At 49.4% G+C, this 25,635-nt stretch overlaps 1 protein-coding gene across 1 annotated transcript; it reads left to right on the top strand.

The window, feature by feature from the left end:
• Nucleotides 1–4,754: 4,754 nt before the first annotated feature.
• LOC309871646 (somatomedin-B and thrombospondin type-1 domain-containing protein-like) lies at nucleotides 4,755–24,727 on the top strand (the record flags this gene model as incomplete). The annotated part of the gene is made up of 5 exons (XM_082744894.1): nucleotides 4,755–4,998; nucleotides 14,360–14,554; nucleotides 17,996–18,074; nucleotides 19,497–19,673; nucleotides 24,366–24,727. 5 exons carry the CDS (start codon nucleotides 4,755–4,757, stop codon nucleotides 24,481–24,483), a joined length of 813 nt encoding a protein of 270 aa, XP_082601020.1. The 3' UTR covers nucleotides 24,484–24,727.
• Between the last annotated feature and the right edge of the window lie 908 nt (nucleotides 24,728–25,635).

Genomic DNA, 25,635 nt, shown 5'->3' on the forward strand with positions numbered 1-25,635 from the left:
GCAGTATAGGCGAGTTCTGTGTGCTCCACATCTTGGCCAGAACCTGTTAGGACCAGTCTTTCTCATTTTAGACATTCTCACGGAGGGGTAGTGGTTATCTCCTAGTGATTGTAACCTGCCTTTGCTTAATGGCTAATGATATTGAGCCTCTTTTTATGTGCAATTATTGGCTAGTCCTCTAGGGTGACTAGTGAAGGCAGTGGGAAAGTGGCTTTAGAGCTGCTGACATTGGGTTCCCTGTGAGACACCCACGCGCAGACGTCAGCGGGGCAGCGGGGGACTGGAGTTTCGACTTCAGAGGAGAGGTCGAGGCTGGAGGTGTTAATTCAGAAGTTGTCAGCTTCTAAGTATTTAGAGCCATGAGACGGAATGAGATCACTAAAGGAAGAGCATAGATAGAGAAGTGGCCCAGGTCTGAGTCTGGGGGCACGCGATCACTCTGAAGCCCCAAGATGAGGAAGAACCGCTCAGAGACCAAGGGAAGAAAGGGCCCCATGGCCGGCGACATCGCAGGGGCTGACCTCCAACGCCAGCCCATCAAGGACCACACCTGATTCGTCACTCTCTCGTGCAGCCCCGCCCACTTCCACATCTGGCGGGTTCTGTGCAACCAATAGGACGCAGCAGAAGTGACGGGCCTCACCTCCGAGGCTTACATCCTAAGAAGCCCTGCAACCGCCCCTTCTCTTTTGGAACAGTGCTCTGGGGTAAGCCAGTTGCCGCTGAAGAAGTTAGATCATTCGGGACTGCCAGGAGGTGAAGGAGCCACAGGGAAAGACTCTACAGAGAGATAAAGAGAGCCAGCCAGTCCCTGGGACGTCCTGCCCAATCTAGCTTTGAGATGATGGCAGCAGCAGCTGCTTTCTGGCTGCACCTGCACGAAGGACCCCAAGTGCGAACCACCCGCCTGAGCCCAGCCCACCAGCAGGACGATGAGGAATAATAACATTGTAACTTTAAGCCCGCAAGCTCTGGGTGGTTCCTTCTGCAGCAGGAGATAACTCAGGCAGGGGTGGAGGGAGATGAGACAACGCTCCCGTCCTCACCCGGAGGAAGGTGCCCTGCCGCCCAGACCCGTGGGGAGAGGGGTGCTACACCTCAGCCCGCCAGCTCACTGTGTTCTGACGGGCCCCCTTCTCCCGGCTAAGAGGAGAATAAGCTTCTCTTTGTGCGCACAGATGTCGCATCTGCCAAGCGTCCCACAGGCCCCAGGACCCTCACAAAAGGACAGCAAGGGAGATTTCCTGGGAACTGGGTCACCAGTTACTTGTATGCTTCAAACCTGGCAGGACAGAGAAGAGCCAGATAAAGGGGACTGAAAGCTACAGGAAGCTGCTGGTCTTTGTCAGGGGGCGGGGTCAGGGACATGCCATGGTCAGGAGGGGCCCCCTGCCTCCCCTTGACGCTGATCAAAAGAGACTGCCTCTCTTTCTCTCCTTTCTGTCTCTCATTCTTTCTTCTTTCTTGGTGGTTAAAACATTTGTAAATCAATACTTTATATATATAATGTACCTTTTATTATATATGTGATTAAAACCCACCACCCCATTCAGTTATCTAGAAGCAATCATTTCACTTCTTTCTCACGTTTATTGGAGTAGGTAATGTGGGCATGAAGTAGAAATCCCCAAAGGTCCCACCTCACTCGTCTCCCCAAAGGCAACCTCTCTTACCAAGGGATTACATCTCTTCCCAGAGAGATGCTTTGCATATGTCAGCATGTAATATAAACATACTTAAAAAACAGAAATGGTGACACACTATAAACACTGTTATGCACTTTGCTTTTTCATCTAACAGTGTGTCTTGAAGATCCTGCAGGTAAGTACATCAACAATTGCTGAATTATTTTGGGAGACTGCACAATGTCCTACTGATGGGATGGGTCATAATAGATGGAGCTGGGGGCGCCTGGGTGGCTCAGTGAGTTAAAGCCTCTTAACCCACTGGTCAGGTCATGATCTCAGGGTCCTGGGATCGAGCCCCGCGTTGGGCTCTCTGCTCAGTAGGGAGCCTGTTTCTCTCTCTCTCTCTGCCTGCCTCTCTGCCTACTTGTGATCTCTCTCTGTCAAATAAATAAATAAAATCTTTAAACAAACAAAAAAAGATGTAACCAGCCCCTACTGGAGGACAGAGACTGATGCCAACTTTTTGCCATTACAATGAAGTAGCAAAGAATCTTCTCACGTTTTCGTGTACACGTGTGCCTGCAGTGACTCCCGAGTCAAAAGGGACATGCTTTTATGATTTCAGTGAATATTGAGGAACTGCCCTCCAAAGAGATCGTACTGATGTACTTGTCCATCAGGTTCATACTCAAGCGTCCCTTTCTTCTCACCCTCTCCAGTTCTATTGAAACAAAAGCCAAGCTTTCTGATCTTTGCTATCTAAATGCTAAGGAATGTTGTCTCTGTACTTTCGGCATTGGCGATGTCTTACTAGAAGGGTATCTTTATGCCACTTTTAACTTTTGTGGTTATTTCTCCTAGTTCTTCTTTCTCTAGAGCTAAATACTGTACTTACATGGACCTTTGTTGTCCAATCGACTGAGCCACCCAGGTGGCCTCAAAGTCCATAGTTTGTATTATGGTTCAGTCTTGATGTTAACCGTACATTCTATGGGTGTTTTTTTTTTTTAAAGATTTTATTTATTTATTTGACAGAGAGAGATCACAAGTAGGCAGAGAGGCAGGCAGAAAGAGAGAGGGAAGCAGGCTCCCTGCTGAGCGGAACTCGATCCCAGGACCCTGAGATCATGACCCGAGCCGAAGGCAGCGGCTTAATCCACTGAGCCACCCAGGCGCCCCATTCTATGGGTTTTGACAGGGAATGATGACATGTGTCCATTGTTAGAGTATCATACAGAAGAGTTTTACTGCTCCTTCATCCCTCCTTTTCCCCAACACTGCCAACCCCTGGTATTTTTACTGTCTCCTTGGTTTTGACTTTTCTAGAACATCATATAGTTAGAACAATACAGTATGTAGCCTTTTCAGATTGGCTTCTTTTACTTAGTAACACACCTTTAAGTTTCCTCCATGTCTTTTCATGGCCTGATAGCTCATTTCTTTTTGGTGTGGAATCACATTCCATTGTCTGGATCTGCCACAGCTTATTTAACCCTTCACCCGCTGAAGGACATCTTGGTTGCTTCCAGTTTTGGCAATCATGAATAAAGTTGCTATGAACATCCATGTGAAGGTTTTTGAATGGACGTACACTTTCGATTCATTTGGGTAAATAACTCATTTGGGCAAATACCAGGGAGCACAATTACTAGATCATGTGCTAACACTATATAAGAAACTGCTAACCTGTCTTCCAAAGTGGCTGTGCCATTTTGCCTTCCCACCAGCAATGGTTGAGAGTTCCCATGGCTCCACATCCTTGTCAGCATTTGGTGTTGTCAGTGTTTTGAATTTTAGCCACTCTGTTAGGTGCATAATGATATCTCATTGTTGTTTTAAATTGCAATTTCCTTTATGGACATTTGGGAAGTATGTGCTATGGTGAGTGCTGTGAAGTGTGTAAATATGGCAATTCACAGACTTGTACCCCAGGGGCTAATAATATATTATAAACTAATAAAAAATGTAAAAAAAATGTAAAAATCACAAAGAAGAAAAATAATTTGCAATTTCCATTTTTCCCACATAATGTTGAGCATCTTTTCATATGCTTATTTGCAATCCAAATATCTTCTTCTATGGGTCGTCTGTTTCAATCTTTTGACCATTTTTATTCCTTTTTTTTTTTTTTTTCAGTTTATTCATTTTAAGTAACCTCTACAATCAACTTGGGGCTCCAACTCATGACCCTGAGATCAAGGGTCACTTGCTCTCCTGACTGAGCCAGACAGGTGTCCCTTACCCATTTTTAAATCAAAGTTTTTATTTCTGGTGTTGAGTTTTAAGAATTCTTTGTTAATTTCAGATATCAGATGTGTCTTTTGCAATTTTCTTCTCTTAGTCTATGGCTTGTCTTATACAGCGATAGTTTTTTCCTTTGTTTTTTTTGTTTGTTTGGTTTTTTTTGTTTTGTTTTGTTGTTGTTAGCAAATTACTCTAAGTTTTAAAAATGAGTCTATTCAAAGAAAAATATTCAGGAAATAATGATCAAGGTGACTTGATCAATGGCTTGTCTTATACAGCGATACAGTTTTTTCCTTTTTTTTTTTTTTTAGCAAATTACTCTAAGTTTTAATAATGAGTCTATTCAAAGAAAAATATTCAGGAAATAATGATCAAGGTGTTAGGGATATAGCAAAGAATGAAGGTATATTCAAGGGACTCAAGATGCACCTAGAGCCTTGTACACATCTTGGCTCCTAGGATCCTTTCCTGGCCATTATTCTGGCTCTTACTATTTTAATAATAGTGGTAACTCTTGTTGGTATTTTGCTATTATGATTATGGCCAGTGGCTATTCCTGTTATTACTATAACAACATGCAGTCCTATTGTTATCTATGATAGTACAGTGCTTTGATGAACCTCCTTATTTCCTCCATCTCCCTGGAACCTGGGGGCAGTGGGGCACCCTGCAAAGTAGTTGCGGTCATTATTACCGTTGTCTTGGTTCCCCTAGAGGTGCAAAGTTCGGATAGGACGAATGGGGGGCGGTGGACAGCAGCTCCGTGACAGGTAGGAGGTGGGTCTGGGGAGGGTCTGCCCGGTAGCCTCCGCCCCAGTACGGGGCGGGACAGGTAGGGTCGGTCCCATCGGCGTCCATCGGGTCCCCAGCCTGAGCCCGGCCATGGCCTTGCGCAGCGCGGCGCGGATCCTGCCGCTGGCGCTCGCCCTGGCGGTGGTGGCTGAGGTGTCCTGGGCCCGGAGACCGTCGGGCGCGCTATGGCCTGGGCAGGGCTGCGCGGCGCTGGGTCGCTGCTGTCTGGGCCGTGATCCGACCTGCGTCGCCCACGGACCCCCGCGCTGCTTCTGCGACCAGGCGTGTGGCGCGGTGCGGGACTGCTGCCCCGACTACGCGCGGGTCTGCCCAGGTGCGCCCCCGGGGCAGGAGGAGCAGGGCGGGGGGGGGGGGGGCGGCGGGAGGGCGAGCTCTGGGCACCCGTGGCTCGGGAGTCTGGGGGCGCGGCGGATGAAGGAAGGAAGCCGCCCTCCGAGGGGTTCTGGGCGTGCAGGGGCGCGAGCAAGGGGAGTCTTGTACGCGCAGGACACAACGTATGAAAGTGGGCTGTGGAGGTGCCGGCGGACAAGGATGCGTGGGTCGTGGACAGGGGCGCGCGAGTCTCGGGGGGCAGAATGGAGACGCACGCGTGGAGACTTGAGGGGTGTTTGGGAGGAGGGGGCACGGGAACTGCGCTCAGGTCTAGGAGGGCGTCACGAGGGTGGGGGGCTCGTGGAAGAACGGAGCTTGCCAAGCACGGGTGCGGGATGCAGGGCACTGAACGGGAATGGGCGCGTGGGGGCACAGAGGGGTGCGAGGGAGGGGGGGCGCACCCTGTAAATAGGGCGCCTGCGGCACGGAGGAGTATGAGGAAGGAGGGCACGTAGGCGGTCCGGGGGTGCTGGGGAAGCGTCAAGGGGTGCCAGGGACACGAGAGCGCTTGCGTGGGACTGGGGTGGCCAGATTTAGCAAATAGAAATACAGGTAGCCCAGTTAAACTCAAATTTTAGGTAAGTAGTATTTTTTAGTCTAAATATATCCTAAATATTGCATGGGCCATTTTTATGTTAAAAATTCATTGGGGGGGCACCTGGGTGGCTCAATGGGTTAAGCCTCTGCCTTCAGCTCAGGTCATGATCCCAGGGTCCTGGGATCGAGCCCCACATCGGGCTTTCTGCTCTGCAGGGAGCCTGCTTCCTCCTCTCTCTCTGTCTGCCTCTCTGCCTGCCTCTCTGCCTACTTGTGATCTCTGTCAGATAAATAAAGAAAAAAAAATTGATTGGGGGTGCCTGGGTGACTGAGTGGGTTAAGGACTCTGTCTTCAGCTCAGGTCATGATCCCAGGGTCCTGGGATCGAGCCCCACACTGGGCTCTCTGTTCAGCGGGGAGCCTCCTCTCCCTCTCCCTCTGTCCTCACCCAGCCTGGGTTCTCTCTTTCTCTCAGTCTCAAATAAATAAATAAAATATTTTTAAAAATTAAAAATAATTGATTGCTTTCCTGAAATTCCAATCTAACGGGGCATCCTGTATTTTACTTGGCAAGCCGGACGAGGGCAAGGATGGGGGGGTTGCTGGAGGGGCGCTCCACTGACAGAGCCAGCCAGCCACATGTCCAAGAGGCTGCCTTTTTTATTTTTTTTAAAGATTTTATTTACTTATTTATTTGACAGAGATCATAAGTAGGCAGGGAGGCAGGCAAGGGGTGTGTGTGGGGGGGAGAGAAGCAGGCTCCCTGCTGAGCAGAGAGCCTGATGCAGGGCTCCATGGAATGGACCCTGGGACCATAACCTGAGCCCAAGGCAGAGGCTTTAAGCCACTGATCCACTCAGGCACCCCCCAAGAGGCTGCTTTTGAGTCTGTAAGTGGGAGGACTCTACCCTTTTTATATTCCAGAAGTAGATTTTCAGGTCCACTGGGGACAAAAATCTAAATCACGACACCCTGTGATCCAACTTCCCTTTGTCACGGAGAAAAGTCAATGAACTCTTCCTGAGACATCAGTGGGGCTTCCTCCAGGAATTTGCATTTCAAAGAGAGGACAATTTTTTTTAAATTCAAAATTGGGGGCACCTGGGTGGCTCAGTGGGTTAATGCCTCTGCCTCCTTGGCTTGGGTCATGATCTCAGGGTCCTGGGATCGAGCCCCGCATCGGGGTCTCTGCTCAGCGGGGAGCCTGCTTCCCCCTCTCTCTCTGCCTGCCTCTCTGCCTACTTGTGATCTCTGTCAAATAAATAAAATACTAAAAAACGATTCAAAATTGAAGGGACCTAATGTTTATTGATCACCTACCCACCCACTCTGTGCCCATGGGCTGCACTGGGTGTCTCATCAAATCTGACTTTCTCCCAGCATGCTGGGGTTCGGCAGGGGAGAAAAGTCTAGCACAGAGAAGATTTTGGCCAGCCAAGGTGATCCAGCAGGTTTTGGATCTGGATCTGATCCTGTGTCTTCTAGCTCCCAGCGCTAGCTTCCCACAAGGCTGAATAGCAAACAATAGACGATCAGGCAACAGCGAGGGGGAAAACTATTTTGGGGTGCGGTGTGTTCCTAAATCACAGCAAATGAGGCTCCCCTAGATTAAATTTGCTAAAGGACTGTTTGGGGACAGCTTTTGTCCCTCATCTGCTTTCTGTGCAGAAACCGTGTGCAGCCTTGGGGTCGTTCAGAGTTTGGGTCTGACATCCCTGGTTTCGCTGTACCCTAGGAGCTCCCCTGCCACAGCCCAGGAGTGGGGGGCCCCAGGCAGAGGACCAGGCAGAGGGATCGATCGGTCCACCTTCCCACAGTCTGACCCACACCCACAGAATCACATGATGTTATCAGCTCTCCGTTGTTCTCCTTTGCATAAAGGACTTGGGCTCATGGAGCCAGGAGCCTCAAAACTTTGGCTTCCTCTTTGTTTTGCTCCTTTGGGAAGGCAACAAATAGACAGCAAGCCTGGGATCTGTCCTTCCATCTGGGCTGGGTGGAGGAGAGGCTCACTTTCCCACCACCCAGAGGAGCAGGGCAGGAGGGGACATGGGGACCAGTCAGGAGGCAAAAGGTAAGGAGGAGAAAAGAGTGTGTGTTTCCTCTTTTTGAAGAAAAATTTCTTTCTTTCTTTCTTTCTTTCTTTCTTTCTTTCTTGATAGAGAGAGCAAGAGAAAGGTGGGAGGAACAGAGGGAAAGGGACAAGCAGACTCCATGCGGAACATGGCCCAGCACGGGGCTGGATCCCATGACCCGGAGATCATGACCTGAGCGGAAATCGGGAGTCGGACACTTAACTGACTGAGCCACCCAGGTGCCCTGAGTGTATGTTTATTCATGAAACAGGAGTTGGAATTTACGGACTTCAGTCATTGATTAGGGCAGGCAGAGATGTTGAGGATGACTAAGATCCCCCCAACATTTACTGAGGAAACACCAAAGTGCCTGCGAGGTACTGTCGTAAGCGCTTTAAATAAATTATCTCCTTTAAGCCCCAAAACTGTGCTATAGAATAGATGGTATTGTCACGTCCATTTTACAGATGAAGAACAGAGACCCAGAGAGGGAGCGCCCTGCTCTGAGCCGCACAGCTAGGAAGCAGCGAATCAGGGATTGGGACCCAGCAGTCTATTATATGGTCGCTCCGGAGGGACTGCGGCGTGTTGGCAGAGGGAGGCTGGGCCGTACAGGTGGAAGAGGCGCCCTTGACATTGCCCACGTCCAGCTCAGGGCCCTAGGGGGCCACCTGCTGTGTGCCCCGCCCAGCTAGAAGCAGCCGGGGCTAGAAAGATGGAGCTCTGGTTCCCTTCCAGTCTGTTTCTTTTGGAAGACAGGGTAGCTATGAAAGAAATAAGGAATTTCAGTCAGAGCAAGGTGAGCTTTAGCCGTGACTGGTGAGGATGGAGGGCAGACAGGGAGGGGGCGGGGCTGAAGCTATTAGTAAAGCCTTGAGGGGTAGAAGCCGGCTTCACGTTTTCCATGTTCTTTACCAACTGTGTTCATCTATTTTCTCCTCTTTAATTCTCCTTCCAACCCTGTAAGGATCAATGTCCTTCATGCACTAGTGTCTTCACTGTACTAATCAATGCTCTTAGGGTTGTGGTACCGTTCATACCGACAAATGAGCAAGGGGACTTCTTGGCTCCGGTAACCAGGAAACACTCGATGGGTTTTGGCTTCAAGCATAGCTGGATCCAAGGACTCCAAGGATGTCATCAGGATTCTGTCCTTTCCCCTTTTCAGCTCTGCTTGTGTTAGCTTCACTTTCAGGCATACTGTCACCAAGTGGTGGCAAAGAGTACCTCGCTCCAAACTGGTGTACCTAGTGAAATGCAAACATCCTTGTCCGTGTTGTTCCAGCCCAAATCCGAGGGATGGTTCTGTTAGGGCCCCATCGAGTCACCTGCTCATCCCTGATCCAATCAATCTCCGTGCCTAGAGAGAAGGAACACGCAGTTGGCCGTGCCTGGGTCGCATACTGCATCGTAGGAAAGAGAGTGAGGTCAGCCCTATCCACATCAGGTAGATGGAGAGTGGGGAGGGTTGGTTCCTCAAAAGAAAACGTGAGATGGTTTGACCAGAAGTTGAGGGTAGGGAGGCAGGGATGGGCAAAAATGATCACTGGTGGGGCGCCTGGGTGGCTCAGTGGGTTAAAGCCTCTGCCTTCGGCTCAGGTCATGATCTCGGGGTCCTGGGATCGAGCCTCGCATCGGGCTCTCTGCTCCGCCGAGAGCCTGCTTCCTCCTCTCTCTCCCTGCCTGCCTCTCTGCCTACTTGTGATCTCTGTCAAATAAATAAATAAAATCTTAAAAAAAAAAAAAAGATCGCTGGCCAAAGGTGAGCTGTGGGAGACCGTGCATTGCAAGGAATTCAAGTGAAAGCGTGCTGAGATAGTAAACGGGAGGAGGAGGGAGGGGAGTGACTGTGGATATATTGTAGGAACTCTTAAGACTTTCAGCTACTAGGCTTGGGGATCTCTCTGATCCACTATCAAAAAAGACCTTTTATGAACCACCTCAATAGGAGACAGGAAACACCAAAGGATTTCAGGCAACAGGCTGGAGCTAGAACTGCATTCCAGAAAATTCTTTTTGGTGGGCAGTGAGAAGGATGGACAGTCAGGGGGCTGGGCAATGAAGTTCAGAGAAGAAGGTGGGGTTTGAATCATCCAGAAACCCTTTTCCCCAGAAGATTGGGGCTGTGCGAGTAGGGGCAGGGGGTCTAAGGGGACTGTGGGAAGTTCGGTCTGGCTCCAGCAGGCTCAGATGGCACAATGTTATCCGGATCTCCGGGGCCAGGGGAGCAACCTTAAACCATCCCCACCCCTCTTTTTAAGCAACACTGATAAGCTAGAATTTCTCCTTTACTCTGAAAGAGTGGGATGGCCTTTGTTTTGAGAAACACTGCCATCTTGTGGTGCCTTTTTGCAACGCTAACCTGCGGTCACATTTCTTTTGTTGCTAAGGCAAGACTTGTTTGCTCATTTATTACTCACCGAGTCCCTGTGTGCCAGGAACTGTGCTTGGCGCTGGGATTCAGCAAGGAACAAGGACCTTGCTTCCATGGAGCTGACATTCTACTGGGGGAGGCTGAGGAGATACAAATAATCCCATGGGTGTATTAAGGTCATGACCCCAGGCCCAGGTGAAGTGTGAGGACATTTCCCTAGGAGTGTCATGTGTGCATCCTCCTTGGGGACTTCACAGGTGCCAGCAACATGGAAAGAATATTTGTAAGGTGGCGTCTGCTTAATTTTCTGCAAAATCTCTCACCTGCCTGGCGGGTCCGACAGGGCAGGGCAGGGGCTCATGGTGGGACGTTGGTGCTTCGCCTGGGTCCAGCTGCCAAGGCAGGGCCCGAGTGTGATCTGCACTCTCCCTGCCAGGTGCAGGTTCGCAGGAAACCCTGCGAACACTTCCAGTGACACAGAAGTCACTTCCTCCAGCAGCTCCTTCTACGGTAGAAGATCCTCTCCCTTCTGCACACCTGCATTAGTGTTGCGGCGGGTCCCCTGTTTCTGCCCTCACCCCCCTCCAGCAGCCAGAGACATCCCGTTCCAACCTGAAATGTGATGATGTCGTCACTCCTCTGCTCAGAGACTGGCAATGACTGTTCTTCATGATTAGAATAAGATCCAGATTCCTTCCCGTAGTCCTCAGAGCCCTGGAAGCTGTCACTGCCCCCCCCAACACCCCCTCCTACCTCGCTCCTTCTGTGTGTTTGCTCCTGCCACACTGTATTCCTCACTGTCCCTTTGGCATCTAAGCTTGATCTGCCGCAGGACCTTTGCACTGCCAGTTTCCTCTGCCTGGAACACTTTCCTCCCAGATGCCTCCCCAGCCCCCTCCCTCGCCTCCTCAGATGTCCTCTGTCATGGGAGCCATCTGTGGCTCCTCCATCTATACGTGTCGAATCACCCCACCACGGTCCCTCTTATTTCGCTTTGCTGTCAGGACGTCAATCACTGTAATGAAATAATGTACTGTTTATTGTCTGTTTCCCCCGCAGAGTGTCAGCTGTTTGCGGGCAGGGCTTTTTCTGCTTTGCTCCTCTGTGTTCCAGCACCCAGGCCAGTGCTTAGCACATAGTAGGCCCTAAAGAGCTGTTGAATAGATGCATCAAGACCCCTGTTGTACTGAACATTTGCGATCTGCTCAGTGCTTCTCATTTCTCCCTGCACCAATCCTGTGAGACTGCAGTTGGAATCCAAGTTTGTCTGACGCCAACGCCTTGCCTCGGCTGACATTCCACCCCCTTAAGCCCCACTTGCCTTCCCTGCGAGATGGATTTGACAATACTGCAAATACATTTGGAGCCAGGGTCCTGGCAAGCGACAGATGGTACGCCCAAAACAGTTGAATGGAAGAGAATTTGATGAGGGCTCTATTCACAAAGGTGAGGGCCGGGGAGAAGGAAGAAATGGTCTTTAGGAGTCTCTTGAGAGCAGGATCCATGGCTGAGGCTCCCCCCATCCAGAAGCAAGGCTGAGGCAGGGGTGGGGGATCTGGGGGCCTGGGCTGCACTCTTCTCCCTGCTGGTGTGCCCCCTCCCCTGTTGCCTGAACCCAACTGGCAGCTACAGGCTAGGGAGCCTCTGTGATACACAGGTTTCCCAAGGGCAGAGGACAGAGAAGGATCTGGGAGAGCACAACCTTCTAAGATTGTCGTGAAGACCACGGGAGGTCAATATGTGGTTTGCCTGGTCCAGCAGCAGTGACATAATTCATGCCATTATTAGGTGGATGGTGAAAGTAATAGATGATTGTGAGCTCGGCAGACTTTATCCCTCCCCCTCTTTCTCTGAGCATTTCAACTCTGCTAAGAGCTGAGATCCATGCAGTAAGTCTGTGGTTTCCTGAGGTGTCAGAAGCAAGGTTGTCTGTTTTTGTAACACAATAACCTCATTCCATCAGTTGAAGGAGGCACACTTCTTTTCTCCCCACATTTTCGTGTTGCTGAACTGGGCCATGTTCATAGCTGATCAGTGCTATGAGTCTGTCATGAGGACAGACTTTATCTTTCTTTCTGTGTTTCCAGCACCCAGGACAGTGCCTGGCTCACAGCAGACCCTTGGTAAATAACCTGTGGAGCGAGTGAATGAATTCTGACTACAGTAGCTGCCTTGATGTGTGTGAGTGTGTGTGAACGTGTGTGCGTGCGTGTGTGTGTGTGTGTGTGTGAGACTCTTGGCTTGCTGGCACATCTGTAGAAATGCTGGTAAAGTCCTCAGATCCTGTGTTCCGGTTTGATGGCCTTTTCTGGCTCGGTCCAGTCCTGATCTGGGGCTGTGGGCGTGGATGAAGATGCTGGAGGTCCCAGGGGCTCCATCATCAGAAAATACCTCCCCACTAGGCCGTCAGCTGTGGAAGGCACATGAGCATCTCAAGGACACGGACACCCAGCATCTCCCTTCTTCTAGTGCGAGAGCTATTTCATACAGACTCCGGTGTAGAGACACTAATACGGAAAGCTCCCAAGCAAACTTTGAGGAATGCCCCTGGTCCTTCTGCGTTCCTCCCCGCCCCCCCCCCCCCCCCAGTAGCCCTCTTTCCTTCTCTCAGAGGTAACTACTCTGCTGAATTTGGTACTTACAATTCCCATGCTTATGTCTACATGTGTTTACATACATAAGTATATACAATTGATGTGTGTGTGTGTGTATATATATATATAGAGAGAGAGAGATGGAGAGAGACAGTGAGAGAGAGAGAGCCTGTCCTCACGATTCACAGTAGTTAGGTTCCATGAAATCACAGCAAACACTGATTTAAGGAATTCGGAGCCATCTCTCCGAAGGGAAATGAATACGCCCCGATGTCACATACGTCATAATCTTAAATCCTAAAACAACTCATTTTGGTAGATTTTATTTTCTTCGTTTCACAAAAGAGAAAAACAAGGTTTGGATGTGTGAAGCGGCTGGCCCGAAGCCGCCCCACTACCAGGGGCCGGGGCTGGGGTTCAGAACTGGTTGAACTTGGCCGTGGAGCTCGGTCTTTTGGTGTTTTACCTGCCGCCTGCAGCCTCTGTCTAGGGAGGCAGGTTGGGCCTGTTCAACCTCAGCTGGGAACATGCACGCTGGGTGACTTAAAAGTTTTTGCTACTCTGCACATGTCCGTGAATGACTGCCAGATCACCTCGGGTATTGATTTGGGGGTTACAAATCTATTTTTAACTAGAGGCGAATGGGTAAGCGCAGAATCTGTGAACCAGGAGCACCGACCGTATATTTTTTCCTACATATGAGAACTGTATGAATTCTTAAACACTGTATAGCACTGTTTTGCAGGTTCTTTTTATTGGAGATTTTACTTATTTATTTGTCAAGCAGAGGGAACAGCAGGCAGAGGGAGAAGCAGGCTCCCCGCTGATCAAGGAGCTGGACTCAGGACTCGATCCCAGGAGCCTGGGATCATGACCTGAGTAAGGCAGATGCTCAACTGGCTGAGCCACTCAGGTGTCCTTGTTTTGCAGGTTCTAAGACTGTAGTGATACTGTCACACCAGAAACAGCTTCTGCAAGGGGCTTCTCTCTATTCCATGCTGCTGGTTGCACCCCTGTGGTTCATTTCACCACTGTAGAATATAGTGTTTGCTGAGCACTTGCTGTGTGCCAGGAGCAAATCTTTACTCTCATAGCTCTCTGAATCCTTGAGGCCACCCTATCTGATGAATACTGTTCTTATTCCTGTGTGACAAAAGAAGAAACTGAGGCACGGAGAGTTGAGATCGGGTGCCACTTAAGAGCTCAGGAAATGGGGGCGCCTGATTGGCTTAGTCTTTAAGCGTCTGCCTTTGGCTCAGGTCATGATCCCAGGGTCCTGGGATCGACCCCCGCATCAGGCTCCCTGCTCAGGGGGAAGGCTGCTTCTTCTCCCTCTTCCGCTCCCCCTGCTTGTGTTTCCTCTCTTGCTGTGTTTCTGTCTATCAAATAAATAAAATCTTAAAAAAAAAAAAAAGAAAAGAACTTGGGAGATGTTTGTTGGAGGAATGAGTGATGGAAACAACCCAAATGGTCGGCAATGAATCATGGGTAAATAAAACATGGAATTCGAGGTTTCCATTAGACGTATAAACCGTTGTCATAGAGAAGCTTTCAAGCAAGGCATGAACTCAGGTTTGCAAGAGTTCTGGCACTCATGTGGTATTTAGGCAGGCGGTGGGGGGTGTCTGGCTTGTGGGGAAGGTGAAGACCTGGCTGCTGGCCTGCCAAATTCCATGACCTTGGAGACCATACAACCCTCCCCCACACCACCTTCTCTTCCAGTGGTCTCCTGTGTTGTGGCAGAGTGGAGTGGCTGGAGTTGCTGTGTCAAACCCTGCCAGATCTCCTATCGCGTCCGCCAGAGGCGTGTCCTGCAGGAGCCGAGGAACGGGGGTGCTCCTTGCCCCCCGCTGGAAGAGCGGGCTGGGTGTGTGGATTACCGGAGCCGCCAGGGAGTGGAGTGCCAACAGTCTTTAAGTGAGTTGGAGTGGCCACTGGGAGTAGGTCAGCTGTCATTGGGAACTCCCTGGCTGGACTTGAGAGCCCTCCATGAGTGTGGGGTCTGATTTATCTTCTTTTACCTTGATTTGCCCTTCTAACCTTATGAATGAGGGAAGAAACGCTGACTTTCTCTGGGCATCTCCTATCTTTTTTCTACTCATCTTCTGGTGTAAATCAGTCAGGACTTGGTTTGTATACAGATGATAGGAAACCCAGGTTAAACTGACCTAAGCAAGAATGTGTGGCTCATGGAACTAAAACTCTAGGGGCTGCATTCAGGCATGGCTGGATCCAGGAACTCAAGCAACAGTTCCAGGAATCTCTTTCCATCTCTTAGCTCTGTTTTTCCCCAGTTGACCTCATTCTTAAGCAGCATCTCCCCCTCTTATGATCTTTGGTAGTACCGGTCTTTTCTCCAACTAGTCCAGTGGCTGAAAGAAAGTTTTAGCCATAAAACCCATAGTTTTAGCCAATGTCCTAGGACAAAGTCTCATTGGCTTTACTTGGGCATGTATCTACCGCTAAGCCAATCAGTAAGGCTAGAGTGATGGACTATCCTAATGGGCCAGGCCAGGACGCGTGCTCCCTTTGCAGCTGGGGGTGTGGTCAGCCCCACCTGAATGAGGATAGGGACAGGCATTTTTCAAAGGATAACTGGGGGGAATGGATGTAAGGCAGGCAGAACTGTAGATGTGGGCTACATGCATACCCTGACGAAGGGCTTCTATATAGCACTACAAAAAACAGGCGATGCCCATTATACATACAGAAGAAATTGACAAGGCCAGATGCCTGGGTGGCTCAGTCGGTTAAGCATCCGCCTTCACCTCAGGTCATGATCCCACAGTCCTGGGATCAAGTTCCGTATCAGGCTCCTTGCTCTTCGGGGAGCCAGCTTCCCCCTCTGCCTGCTGCTCCCCCTGCTTGTGCTCTCTCTCTGACAAATAAATAAAAGAAAGAAAGAAAAGAAAAAACAAAGAAAGAAAGAAAAAGAAATATTGACCAACACAGTGCAAGTGGTTTTCCTGAGGGGCTAGAAGAACAAGCAGAAGGGCTAAATGGTCCCCTTCCAATCTCTCCCCAAACTGTAGCCTGGTGGGAAGGAAGGTCGTTCTACAACGAATCTTACCATGGTGTCGCCCTTCTGCTTTCAATTTCCCAGCAGCTACCCAGCGCCCTGAGGGCAAAACCCAAGCTCCTCGTCACGTCCTTAAGCTCAGTGCTCTTGGCTCCTGGGCCCTCATCTCCTTCCTCCCCCTGCCTAAGTTGTTGTATTCTGGTTTTTTCCCCCTCTGCCTAAGTTTTATTTAATTAATTTATTTATTTTAAAGATTTTATTTATTTATTTGACAGACAGAGATCACAAGTAGGCAGAGAGGCAGACAGAGAGAGAGGAGGAAGCAGGATCCCTGCTGAGCAGAGAGCCTGATGCGGGGCTCCATCCCAGGACCCTGAGATCATGACCTGAGCCTAAGGCAGAGGCTTAAGCCATGAGCCACCCAGGGACCCCTCTGCCTAAGTTTTAAAGGATAATTTGACTGTTGTGAGGGCAGCTGACTGAAATGGGTCAGAGGGCAGCCGGGAACCCAGGGACGAAGTGACTGCAGGGCTGTAATCGAGGGAGGATGGCGGCTAGACTAGGGTGATGGAAGAGGGAATGACAGAGATCCTTCTCCCTTTCCCTTGCCACCACATCTGGCCTTGCCTGGCTCATTTCCCGCATGGACGTCAGTTTTCTGGAAGACCATCCCGAGTGCCCCTACTGGGTTCCAGCCACTTTGCCACATTCCTTGACTCTGTGAGGCCAATGTTATTATTCCCATTTTACAGAATGGGAACCTCAAACTCAAGAAGGCACAAAACTTGCCCAGGAGGCATGGCTGGTTGTAAATCACCTTATTTAGCTCTGACCATAACTGTATGGATACGGTCTAATACTATCCAGAGGCTGAGGCTCAGAAAGGTGTAGTGACTTGACCAGGACCAATCAGCTGTAAGAGGGAGAGCTGGAACCTGGGGTTTTCTGGACTCTCCTCACTGTAGGCCGCACCAAAAGAAGCACTGTGCATGCTGGAAGAGAGGAGGGAAGGGAAATTGTGTATTAAGTGTGCGACGACAAAGACCAAACACAGTCTCTGCGGCAACAGCAGGGAGGAGGGGCCTGGGATGCCCTGGTGTGGCCCTCATCTAGGTCACAAGCATTAATTCAATAGCAAATCTTTGATTCAGCTCCATCACTCGGGGAATGGGGAGAGGTAGGGATGTCCTTTGGCTTCTTTATTGTCCCGAGGAATCTCTGTTCTCTTCTGGATCGACTTCTTGTTCTCCTCTTCGTTGTTCTCTTGGGACAAGAGACTTGGAAGTTGGCCCAACAAAATGTTAATTATTTTATTAGGTATTAATTCATTTATTAATTCATTTATCCATTCATCCTTCTGTACCTCCTTTCTTCCATCCATCCACACACCTGTGCACCTTTTGGTCTGTCTATTTCTTTGATCCGTTCATCCCTCCGTCCACCTGTCCTCTCTCTGTCCATCCTTCTTTCCACTCATCAGCTCTTGCGCCAATCATCTCTCTCTCTCTCTGCTTTTCTCCACCCTCCCCATCTCTCTCTCTCTCTCTCTCTCTTTCTTTCTTCTTCCTCAATTCACTCAGCTACAAAGTTTTATCCACTCTTTTTACTCACTTATTCATTCATCAGAATCATTCATTTGAGGGACACCTGGATGGCTCAGTCGGCTGAGCGTTTGACTTCTGATTTCAGTTCAGGTCATGATCTCTGGTAGTAACACTGAGACCTGAGTTGGGCTCAACACTCAGCAGGGAGTCTGCTTGAGGATTCTCTCCATTTCCCTCTGCCTGTCCCCTACTCATATGCATGTGTTCTCTTTCTCTCAAATAAATAAATAAATAAATAAAATCTTTATTTAAAATTTTTTTTTCAAAGATTTTATTTATTCATTGGACAGACGGAGATCACAAGTAGGCAGAGACGCAGGCAGAGAGAAAGGAAAGGAAGCAGGCTCCCCGCTGAGTGTAGAGCCTGGTGCGGGGCTCCATCCCAGAACCCTGGAATCATGACCTGAGCCAAAGGCAGAGGCTTTAACCCACAGAGCCACCCAGGTGCCCCAATAAATAAAACCTTTAAAAAAATAAATTATTCAGTTGAAAAATTTTTTTGAGACCCACTGTGCAACCTCTGTGCTAGGCCCTGAGTGGCAGAGCTCGGTCTCAGCCTGCCTTCCAGCATCACATAAAGAGGACTAGTGAGGACCCTTAGGGTAAGACCCCGCATTCTCCTTTGGGCTGCCATACAAAGAGCTCGAACACCAGCAAGACCTAACCCTGTTTCCTGTGGTGTCGTAGTCTAGAGGGTGCTGAGTCACCTAACTCTCTTGTCTCTTTGGTCCACAGTCCCTGCTCTGATAACCACTGACAGCTACGGGAAGGAGCGGAAAAAGCGAGGGGTCCCCAAGAAGCAGGAGACAGCAGGGTAAGTTGATGCAAATGGACCCAAAGTCAAGCTAAACTTGGTGAACGTTTCTCCTTGGATTAAATTGCTGTCATGTCTCTCTGTCTCTTACTTTGGTGGCATCCGGGTCTCCCCATTTCTCGTCCTGTGACATTTGAAGCCCTTAATATTTGGTCTCCGTTCAACTCCATTCCTTCCTTTCTTCATTCACTGGTTCATTCCTTCACTGCTCGTTTATTGGACGCCTGTTATATGTCAGGCACTGGGCTAGGCCCTGGGGCTACAGCGAAGAACAAGAAAGGACAGAAATACTTGTAGGGTGTTCCTAGGGTGAAGGCAGGAATTGCAGCTCAGAGAGGAAGGGGCTGGGGACGGCTCGGACTTGTCCTGGCGAAGGGTCGGCTCCGCGGGCCTCCCCGAGGCCGCAGCCACCAGGGGGCAGCAGCCCCACGCCGAGTCTCCCCGGAGTCCTTGACCGGCTGCGTCTCTTCCGGCAGGATGGGGGCGGGGGTGGCGTCGACTGCTAATTGTAGAAAAAGTTGGATAGAAGTAAAATTGTAATTGGCTCTTATTTCAGATCCTCCAGAATGGGGAACTGCCCTTTTAAATACTTCTCACGACACATCTTTTCTGTAAAATCGGATCTGTTCTAGAATGCCGTGGCGCGCTTCGGAGTGTCACTTGGGGCTTTTTTGGGTTTAGGTGGTTCCATTTTAGGCACCGCCACTTAGTAGCTGTGTGACTCCAGGCGAGTTCTCTCTCTCTGATGCTTAGTTTCCTAATCTGTAAAGTGGGGCAACACCTACCTCTCCAGGTTTCTGTATTAAATGGTTCATTCAGTGCATTTTTATGAGTGGGAGACTCTTCTAGGAGCTGGATGTGACCGTGACCAGAACAAACAGGAGTTCCTGCCCTTCTGGGGCTGGCATGACACTGGAACACAGACTGAGAAATAAACCACCCCGTCTTTTGGATGAGATGCTTAGACAAGACTTGACGCAGGGAAGTTCTCCATGATGTTAGTTTTATTTTTTTTTCTTTTCTCTCTCTCTTTTTTTTTTTTTTTTAAAGATTTTATTTATTTAAGTGAGAGTGAGTGCACAAACGTGGAGGGGCAGAGTAGGGGCAGGGATAGAAGCAGACTCCCCATGGAGCAGGGAGCCCAACGCAAGACTCGATCCCAGGACCCTGAGATCATGACTTGAGCTGAAGGTAGATGCTTAACCAACCAAGCCACCCAGGCGCTCGGCCATGATGTTAGTTTTAAAGACTTGAGCCAAGACTCTTGTCATATGTGACCTGTTGATGAAGAGTGCCACGCAAAAGGTTTCTATTCTCAGGCAGAAATCGTGCCAAGCTGGGCCTACATAAGGCTAGGTATGCAGTAGGAGCTCCATAAATGCTCACAGGTGCTTCGGGTGGTGTCTCTCTGTGTGGCTGCAGGTACTGTGTTCAGTTCCAGCTGGGGCCCGTTCCAGGGAGCTGCCGACAGGTGAAGGCGCCTCACGCCCAGTGGACAAGGTACCTGACCCAGGGCCACACGATCTGTGTGAGGTGTGAGTGGCCTGCCCAGGACGCCAGGAGCCGGCGCTGCTACGGAGATGGTGCCGGGACAGGAGGGTAAGTCCTAGACCTTGGGCCTGAGGAAGTGGGATTGTAGAGCCCTGGGCGTCTCTGCTATCTGAGGGACAAAGGTGCCGTAGCAGTCAGATGTTGACTTCTGGCAGGAGTGGGGCCCACGAGGGTCCGGGCTCCAGTGTCCCAGAAGGAGCAGCTCCTGCCTCTCCTGCTGTGTGACCCTGGGCAATCTCATAGCTTCTCTGAACTCCAGTAGCTTCAGCTGAAGATGCGGCTAACAAGAGGGGCTTCTGCTGGGGCAAGGGTGAAGGTTAGGGGAAATCGTGCAAATTGAAGAGGCAGCGTCGTTGTTGACATCCAGAAAGAACACATGGAAAAGGGAGCTGGTATTATTACTGAATCCTTAAAAGCCAGCTTTGGCTACCCTCACTTTATAGGTGGGGAAACCAAGGCTCAGATAGGCAGTGTGATTTAGTCAAGATCACACAGCAGGATTTGACCCAGATTTGCCTTACATCAGCTTCTTAGACTGCTTGCCTCAAGGGCACGTGTCTCAGAAAATAGTTAATATACTAACGATCATGGTAGCCAGCATTTACTGAGTGCTTATGATGTGCCGAGCTTGATTCTAAGTTCCTTTTTTAAAAAATCCATTCATTCAATAAATATTTGTCAAGCACTTACTATTGAGCACGTGCCAGGCAATGTTTTTGGTGCTGGGGAGACACAATGAACAAAGCAGATGTGGTCCCTCCTCTTATGGAAACAACATCCTGCTGTATGGAGACAGACATTAGGCAAATACATCTGTAATTTGTCAGATGCGAGGTAAGTGTTAGGGAAAGAAGGTAAGATCGGGGCTGGGGTTTTGTTTTGTTTTGTTTTTTTCAAGGAAAGTGACACGAAGAAGGTGACATTTGAACAGGAGTCTGAAGGAAATGAGGGAGGTAGCCATGTGGATAACTGGGGGGAAGGCCTTCCAGGCAGAAGGAACAGCAAGTGCAAAGGCCCTGAGGTGGGAGTGGTCACCATTGTGACCAGAATGGAGTGAACAAGGGGACATGCAGAAGGAAGTGGAGTGGCATCGTTAACACACATTGAAACATTCCAAGAACGCAAAGGGAATGCTGTTAGGATCCTCTCTCTCCAGATGCGGAGATGGAGAAGCAAAAAAGAGATGCCCAGGGTCATGCACCCAGCAGGTGGCAGAAGTGGGATTTTTCTTTCTTTTTAAATTATTTTTATTAACATAGAATGTATTATTTGCCCCAGGGGTACAGGCCTGTGAATCTTCAGGCTTACACACTTCACAGCACTCACTAGAGCCCATACCCTCCCCAATGTCCATAACTCAACCGCCCCAGTCCTACCCCCCCCCCCGACCCCCAGCAACCCTCAGTTTGTTTTGTGAGATTAAGAGTCTCTTACGGTGTGTCTCCCTCCTGATCCCATCTTGTTTCATTTTTTCCTTCCCTACCCCCACAACCCCACACCCTCCCTCTCAAATTCCTCATATCAGAGAGATCATATGATAATTGTCTTTCTCTGATTGACTTATTTCGCTCAGCATAATACCCTCTAGTTCCATCCATGTCACTGCAAAGGGCAAGATTTCACAGAAATGGGATTTGAACCTGAACCGATCAGAACCCCAAGCCAAGCTCTAGAGACTAGACTTTTCCCCACTGACAGTGCTTTCCCAGGGCAGGGATTATTACATGAGAGCTCTCTACTGGGGTCTGTCCAGGGAGTTATTCTCACATTTACAAGGTTAGTAATTTCTTTCCATTTAAAAGGGAGCAGCCCTGGGTTCCTGGGTGGCTCAGTGGGTTAAGCCGCTGCCTTCGGCTCAGGTCATGATCTCAGGGTCCTGGGATCGAGTCCCACATCGGGCTCTCTGCTCGGCAGGGAGCCTGCTTCCTCCTCTCTCTCTCTCTGCCTGCCTCTCTGCCTACTTGTGATCTCTCTCTGTCAAATAAATAAATAAAATCTTTAAAAAATAATAAATAAAAAATAAAATAAAAGGGAGCAGCCCTGCTCACTGCAAACCTAGAGCAGGGAATCCCAGTGCCAGATAGGGTTCTCGGGACAGACGTATCTGAACAAGAGGCATTGGGCCTGCACAGATCTGGGTTCAAACCCTGTCTTTGGCCCATATAGCTGCTGGCTCTGGGCGAGCCTGCCTCCTGACCCTGATAGGCTCTGCCACTCAGACTGCTGGAAGGATCTGGAGACCTTTGCACAGCCCGTGACCCCTCGCAGATGCTTAGTTGTAGAAGCTGCCATTGTCACATCTAACTTATGACATGGGTATAATGCTAAGTACTTTGTGAAAATGGGGTGTCATGGATTTGAGGACCCCGGCACACAGTAGGTATGCAACAAGTAGACGGCAGTCAGTATTAGTACTCTCTACGGAGGCCCTCTCTGTCCGCCCCCTCCAGCTTCTCGCCCACCTACCTGTCTCAGACCCCAAATATTTTTTATTATTTTATTAAGCTCACCAGCTACAGCCTCCATCTTTGGTTAAGCCTTTCTGGCCTTAAAACTCTGCTGAATGTCCAGTTTCTCTTTTGGATGCAAATAGTCCATGATGAGAAGCATGGCACTTTGTTGAAGCTGAGATGAGGGTCACGGGAACCCCTGCCCCCCAGCACGGGCAGGTGGCATGGACGGCAAAGGCAGGACTGTTCCAGACGCCCCCACCCTGCCTGGGACCAGGCTCACAGAACAGGTGATGGAAGGCCTGACTGGGGCATGAGCTCACCAGGCAGGACTGGGCAGGAGCGGGATCAAAGCGAGGTCGGAGACAAGCTGTCAGCCGGATTCTTTCCGTGGGCAGCTGGCGAGGGCGGGCATGCAAAGGGCACGGGCCTGGGGAAGGATTAGCTTGTCAGTTGGGGATTTCAGGAGGGTTTATTTAGCCGGAGAAGTGTCTGTGAGTCTGGGACAAGCAGAAGGAGCACCTGCCAACAGTCACATACCTACTGTGTGCTGGGTGCAAGTAGGTGGTTTACATGGGGGCGCTCGTTCAGACCTCACAACCCTTTTGGAGACAAGGGGTGTTGATGCCATTGTATGTGATGAGGATGACAAAGATAGCAGTAGCTTTAAATACTCTCCTTTGTGAAGTGCCTACTGTGTGCCAAGCTCTGTGCTTAGACTCGGAGAATGTAACAGGCATGTGATAGGCACTCAATCAGTGTTTGCTATTATTGTTAGTTATTATATTGCATTTTTAAAATTGTGCTATATTTTTTAAAGATTTGAATTATACCTACAGAGAACTGTCTAAAACATCTACAAACAGGTTAACAAATGTTTGGAGAAGAGACACCCCGAAATAGTCACCACCCAGGCAGGGAACAGAATGCGGGCAGCGCCCCCAGGCCCCCAAACCCCTCCTAGCCACAACCCCTCCCTTCCCCAGACAGGAAGCCACCTTCCTGACTTTTAAGGTAATCCATTCTAGAGTTTTCTTTATAGCTTTACTCACCTCGGAGCCTATCTCTAAATCTTAGTTTAAATTTTTTTTTTAACTTTTTTTTTTTTTTAAAGATTTATTTATTTTACAGAGAGAAATCACAAGTAGATGGAGAGGCAGGCAGAGAGAGAGAGAGGGAAGCAGGCTCCGTGCTGAGCAGAGAGCCCGATGCGGGGCTCGATCCCAGGACCCTGAGATCATGACCTGAGCCGAAGGCAGTGGCCTAACCCACTGAGCCACCCAGGCGCCCCAAATTTTGTTTTGTTTTGTTTTTTCAAACTGTACATCACTAAAACGATGCAGGATATGCCTTTTGGGATCCAACTTCTTTGGTTCTGCACGAGCAAAGGAATGCTCCTTGTAGCATTCGATCGTTCATTCCTGTTGCCGAAGTGGTTCCCTCTTATGTCCTGATCATTTTCATTTTCTCTGCGCAAAGCAGCTCCTAGAGCCCTCCCGTTCTTCAGAGAAGGGAAGGATATGGGTATCTCTGTTTTCCACTGTAGAAATGGAGGCTCCTCGGAGTTGGGTCACGCACGTCCTTGATTCTACAGTCTGTGTTCTTAATCACGTCCACTGTGTGGCCTTCCCGCAGGAGGAGAAGGGGACGCAGCGGATAAGCAACTTGCCCAGTTTGCCCAGCAAGGGTGTGACAGTGTCACCTCCCTCGACATTAAGAGCTGGATCTGGGTCGCCCTTTGTTGGCCTCTGGGGTTGTGCTCGGCTGCCAGCTCAGCGTCAACTTCTCTATCAGGCCGCAGTGCCCACACACTTTTGGATCCTTGAAAATGATTTAATTTTAATTTCTTTTAAAATCAGGAGAAAAAAGATCGGTGATCATAATCGTAATAATGAAGATCTGATTCTTTTTTTTTTTTTTAAGATTTTATTTATTTATCAGAGAGAGAAAGGGGGAGAGAGTGAGCATAGGCAGACAGAATGACAGGCAGAGGCAGAGGCAGAGGGAGAAGCAGGCTCCCTGCCGAGCAAGGAGCCCGATGTGGGACTCGATCCCAGCACGCTGGGATCATGACCCGAGCCGAAGGCAGCTGCCCAACCAACTGAGCCACCCAGGCGTCCCTGAAGATCTGATTCTAACCCCAGCTTGGGTTCTGGTCAGCTTTGTACAATATAGCCATAAACTGTGACTTGACAGCTTTTTCTGCACGATGGAAGGAGCACACAGAGGCAAACATCCCGGAACCCAGGAAGAGTCCCAATGCCATTGAGCCAGCCCCATGTCTTTGCAGGAACCAGCGGCTGCGGTGGCAAGCAGCCGGCCACCCCCCGTGCCGAGGGACCTGGATGAGGCTCAGGCAGCTCCGGGACTGTTCCTGCCCTGATGTCCACAGCCTCGTCTTCCTCTAGCACCCGTGACCCTCTACCTGTCCAGATCCCCCCTTTCCAAAGCCTCCCTGGCTGGCAGGGAAACCCCCAGGGCTTGGGATCCCATAGGATGAGGCAGGGGGGAGAAGTATGCAAATGTCAGACTGGAGGAAGAAGCCTTGTCCTTCTGTTGACACTGAAAATAGCTTCCGCACTCCAGTTCTCCTTACCTGCAGACTCCGCCCACCTTTTTTTTTTTTTTAACACTCCATGCCTACTTTTTTTTTTTTTTTAAACATTTTATTTTTAAACAATCTTTACACCCAACATGGGGCTCGAACTCACAACCCCAAGATCAAGAGCCAATGCTCCTCTGACTGAGTCAGCCAGGAACCCCCACATCTACCTTTTTTTTTACTTAAATAATTTACCTTAAAAGGAAGCTTGTACTCAAATACATATGTTTAGAGAGGAATGTTCTATCACAACTAGAAATAAAGATAAATAATAGTAGCCAGTTTTTTATTAAGTACTTAACCATGTGCCAAGCCCTGTCCTGACCCTTTACGCCCATTGACTCCCTGAATCCTGACTTAGGTGCAATTATTATCCCCATTTTACACGTGAGAATGTTGAGGCCCAGAGAGGTTAAGCCGCTTGTCCAAGGTCACACAGTGGCAGAACCCAAGGGCAACATCCTGGGCTAAGATTCCCAGCAGGAGAAATCCATCAGCTGCAGAAGGCAGGTTTTTTTTTTCTTGTTCCCGGCTTGTGACCCCCGTGTTTAGAACATGCAATCATGCTTAGTACGTATTTGTTGAGTAAATACTGACCGAATGAAAAGATGAATGATCGGTTGCCGTACTTCGAAGGCAACCAGAAAAATAAATATAACAGAAACCCAATAAGTCTGGGTAGATCTTTCCTGCCCAAGAAGCTGAACAAGAAGCCTGCTCTCTCCCTCGAACAAGAAATGAGCCTGTGTCTGAGAGACGGGAAGGCAGCATCTGAGTCTAACGGAGACTCGTTCTATGACAAAGTGGAAGAATTATAAGAGACTTGAAAGAGGACTGATTTTCTCCATTTGGGAGTCGACTGTTATTAATTTATTGTTAAACACCTTCATTGAGATAAAACTCACATACCAAACCAATCCCTCATTTAAAGTGTACCATTCAGCCCTTTCCAGTATAC

The sequence above is a fragment of the Mustela nivalis genome (assembly GCF_964662115.1).
Source record: "Mustela nivalis genome assembly, chromosome: 8".
NCBI classification, from domain to species: Eukaryota; Metazoa; Chordata; class Mammalia; order Carnivora; family Mustelidae; genus Mustela; species Mustela nivalis.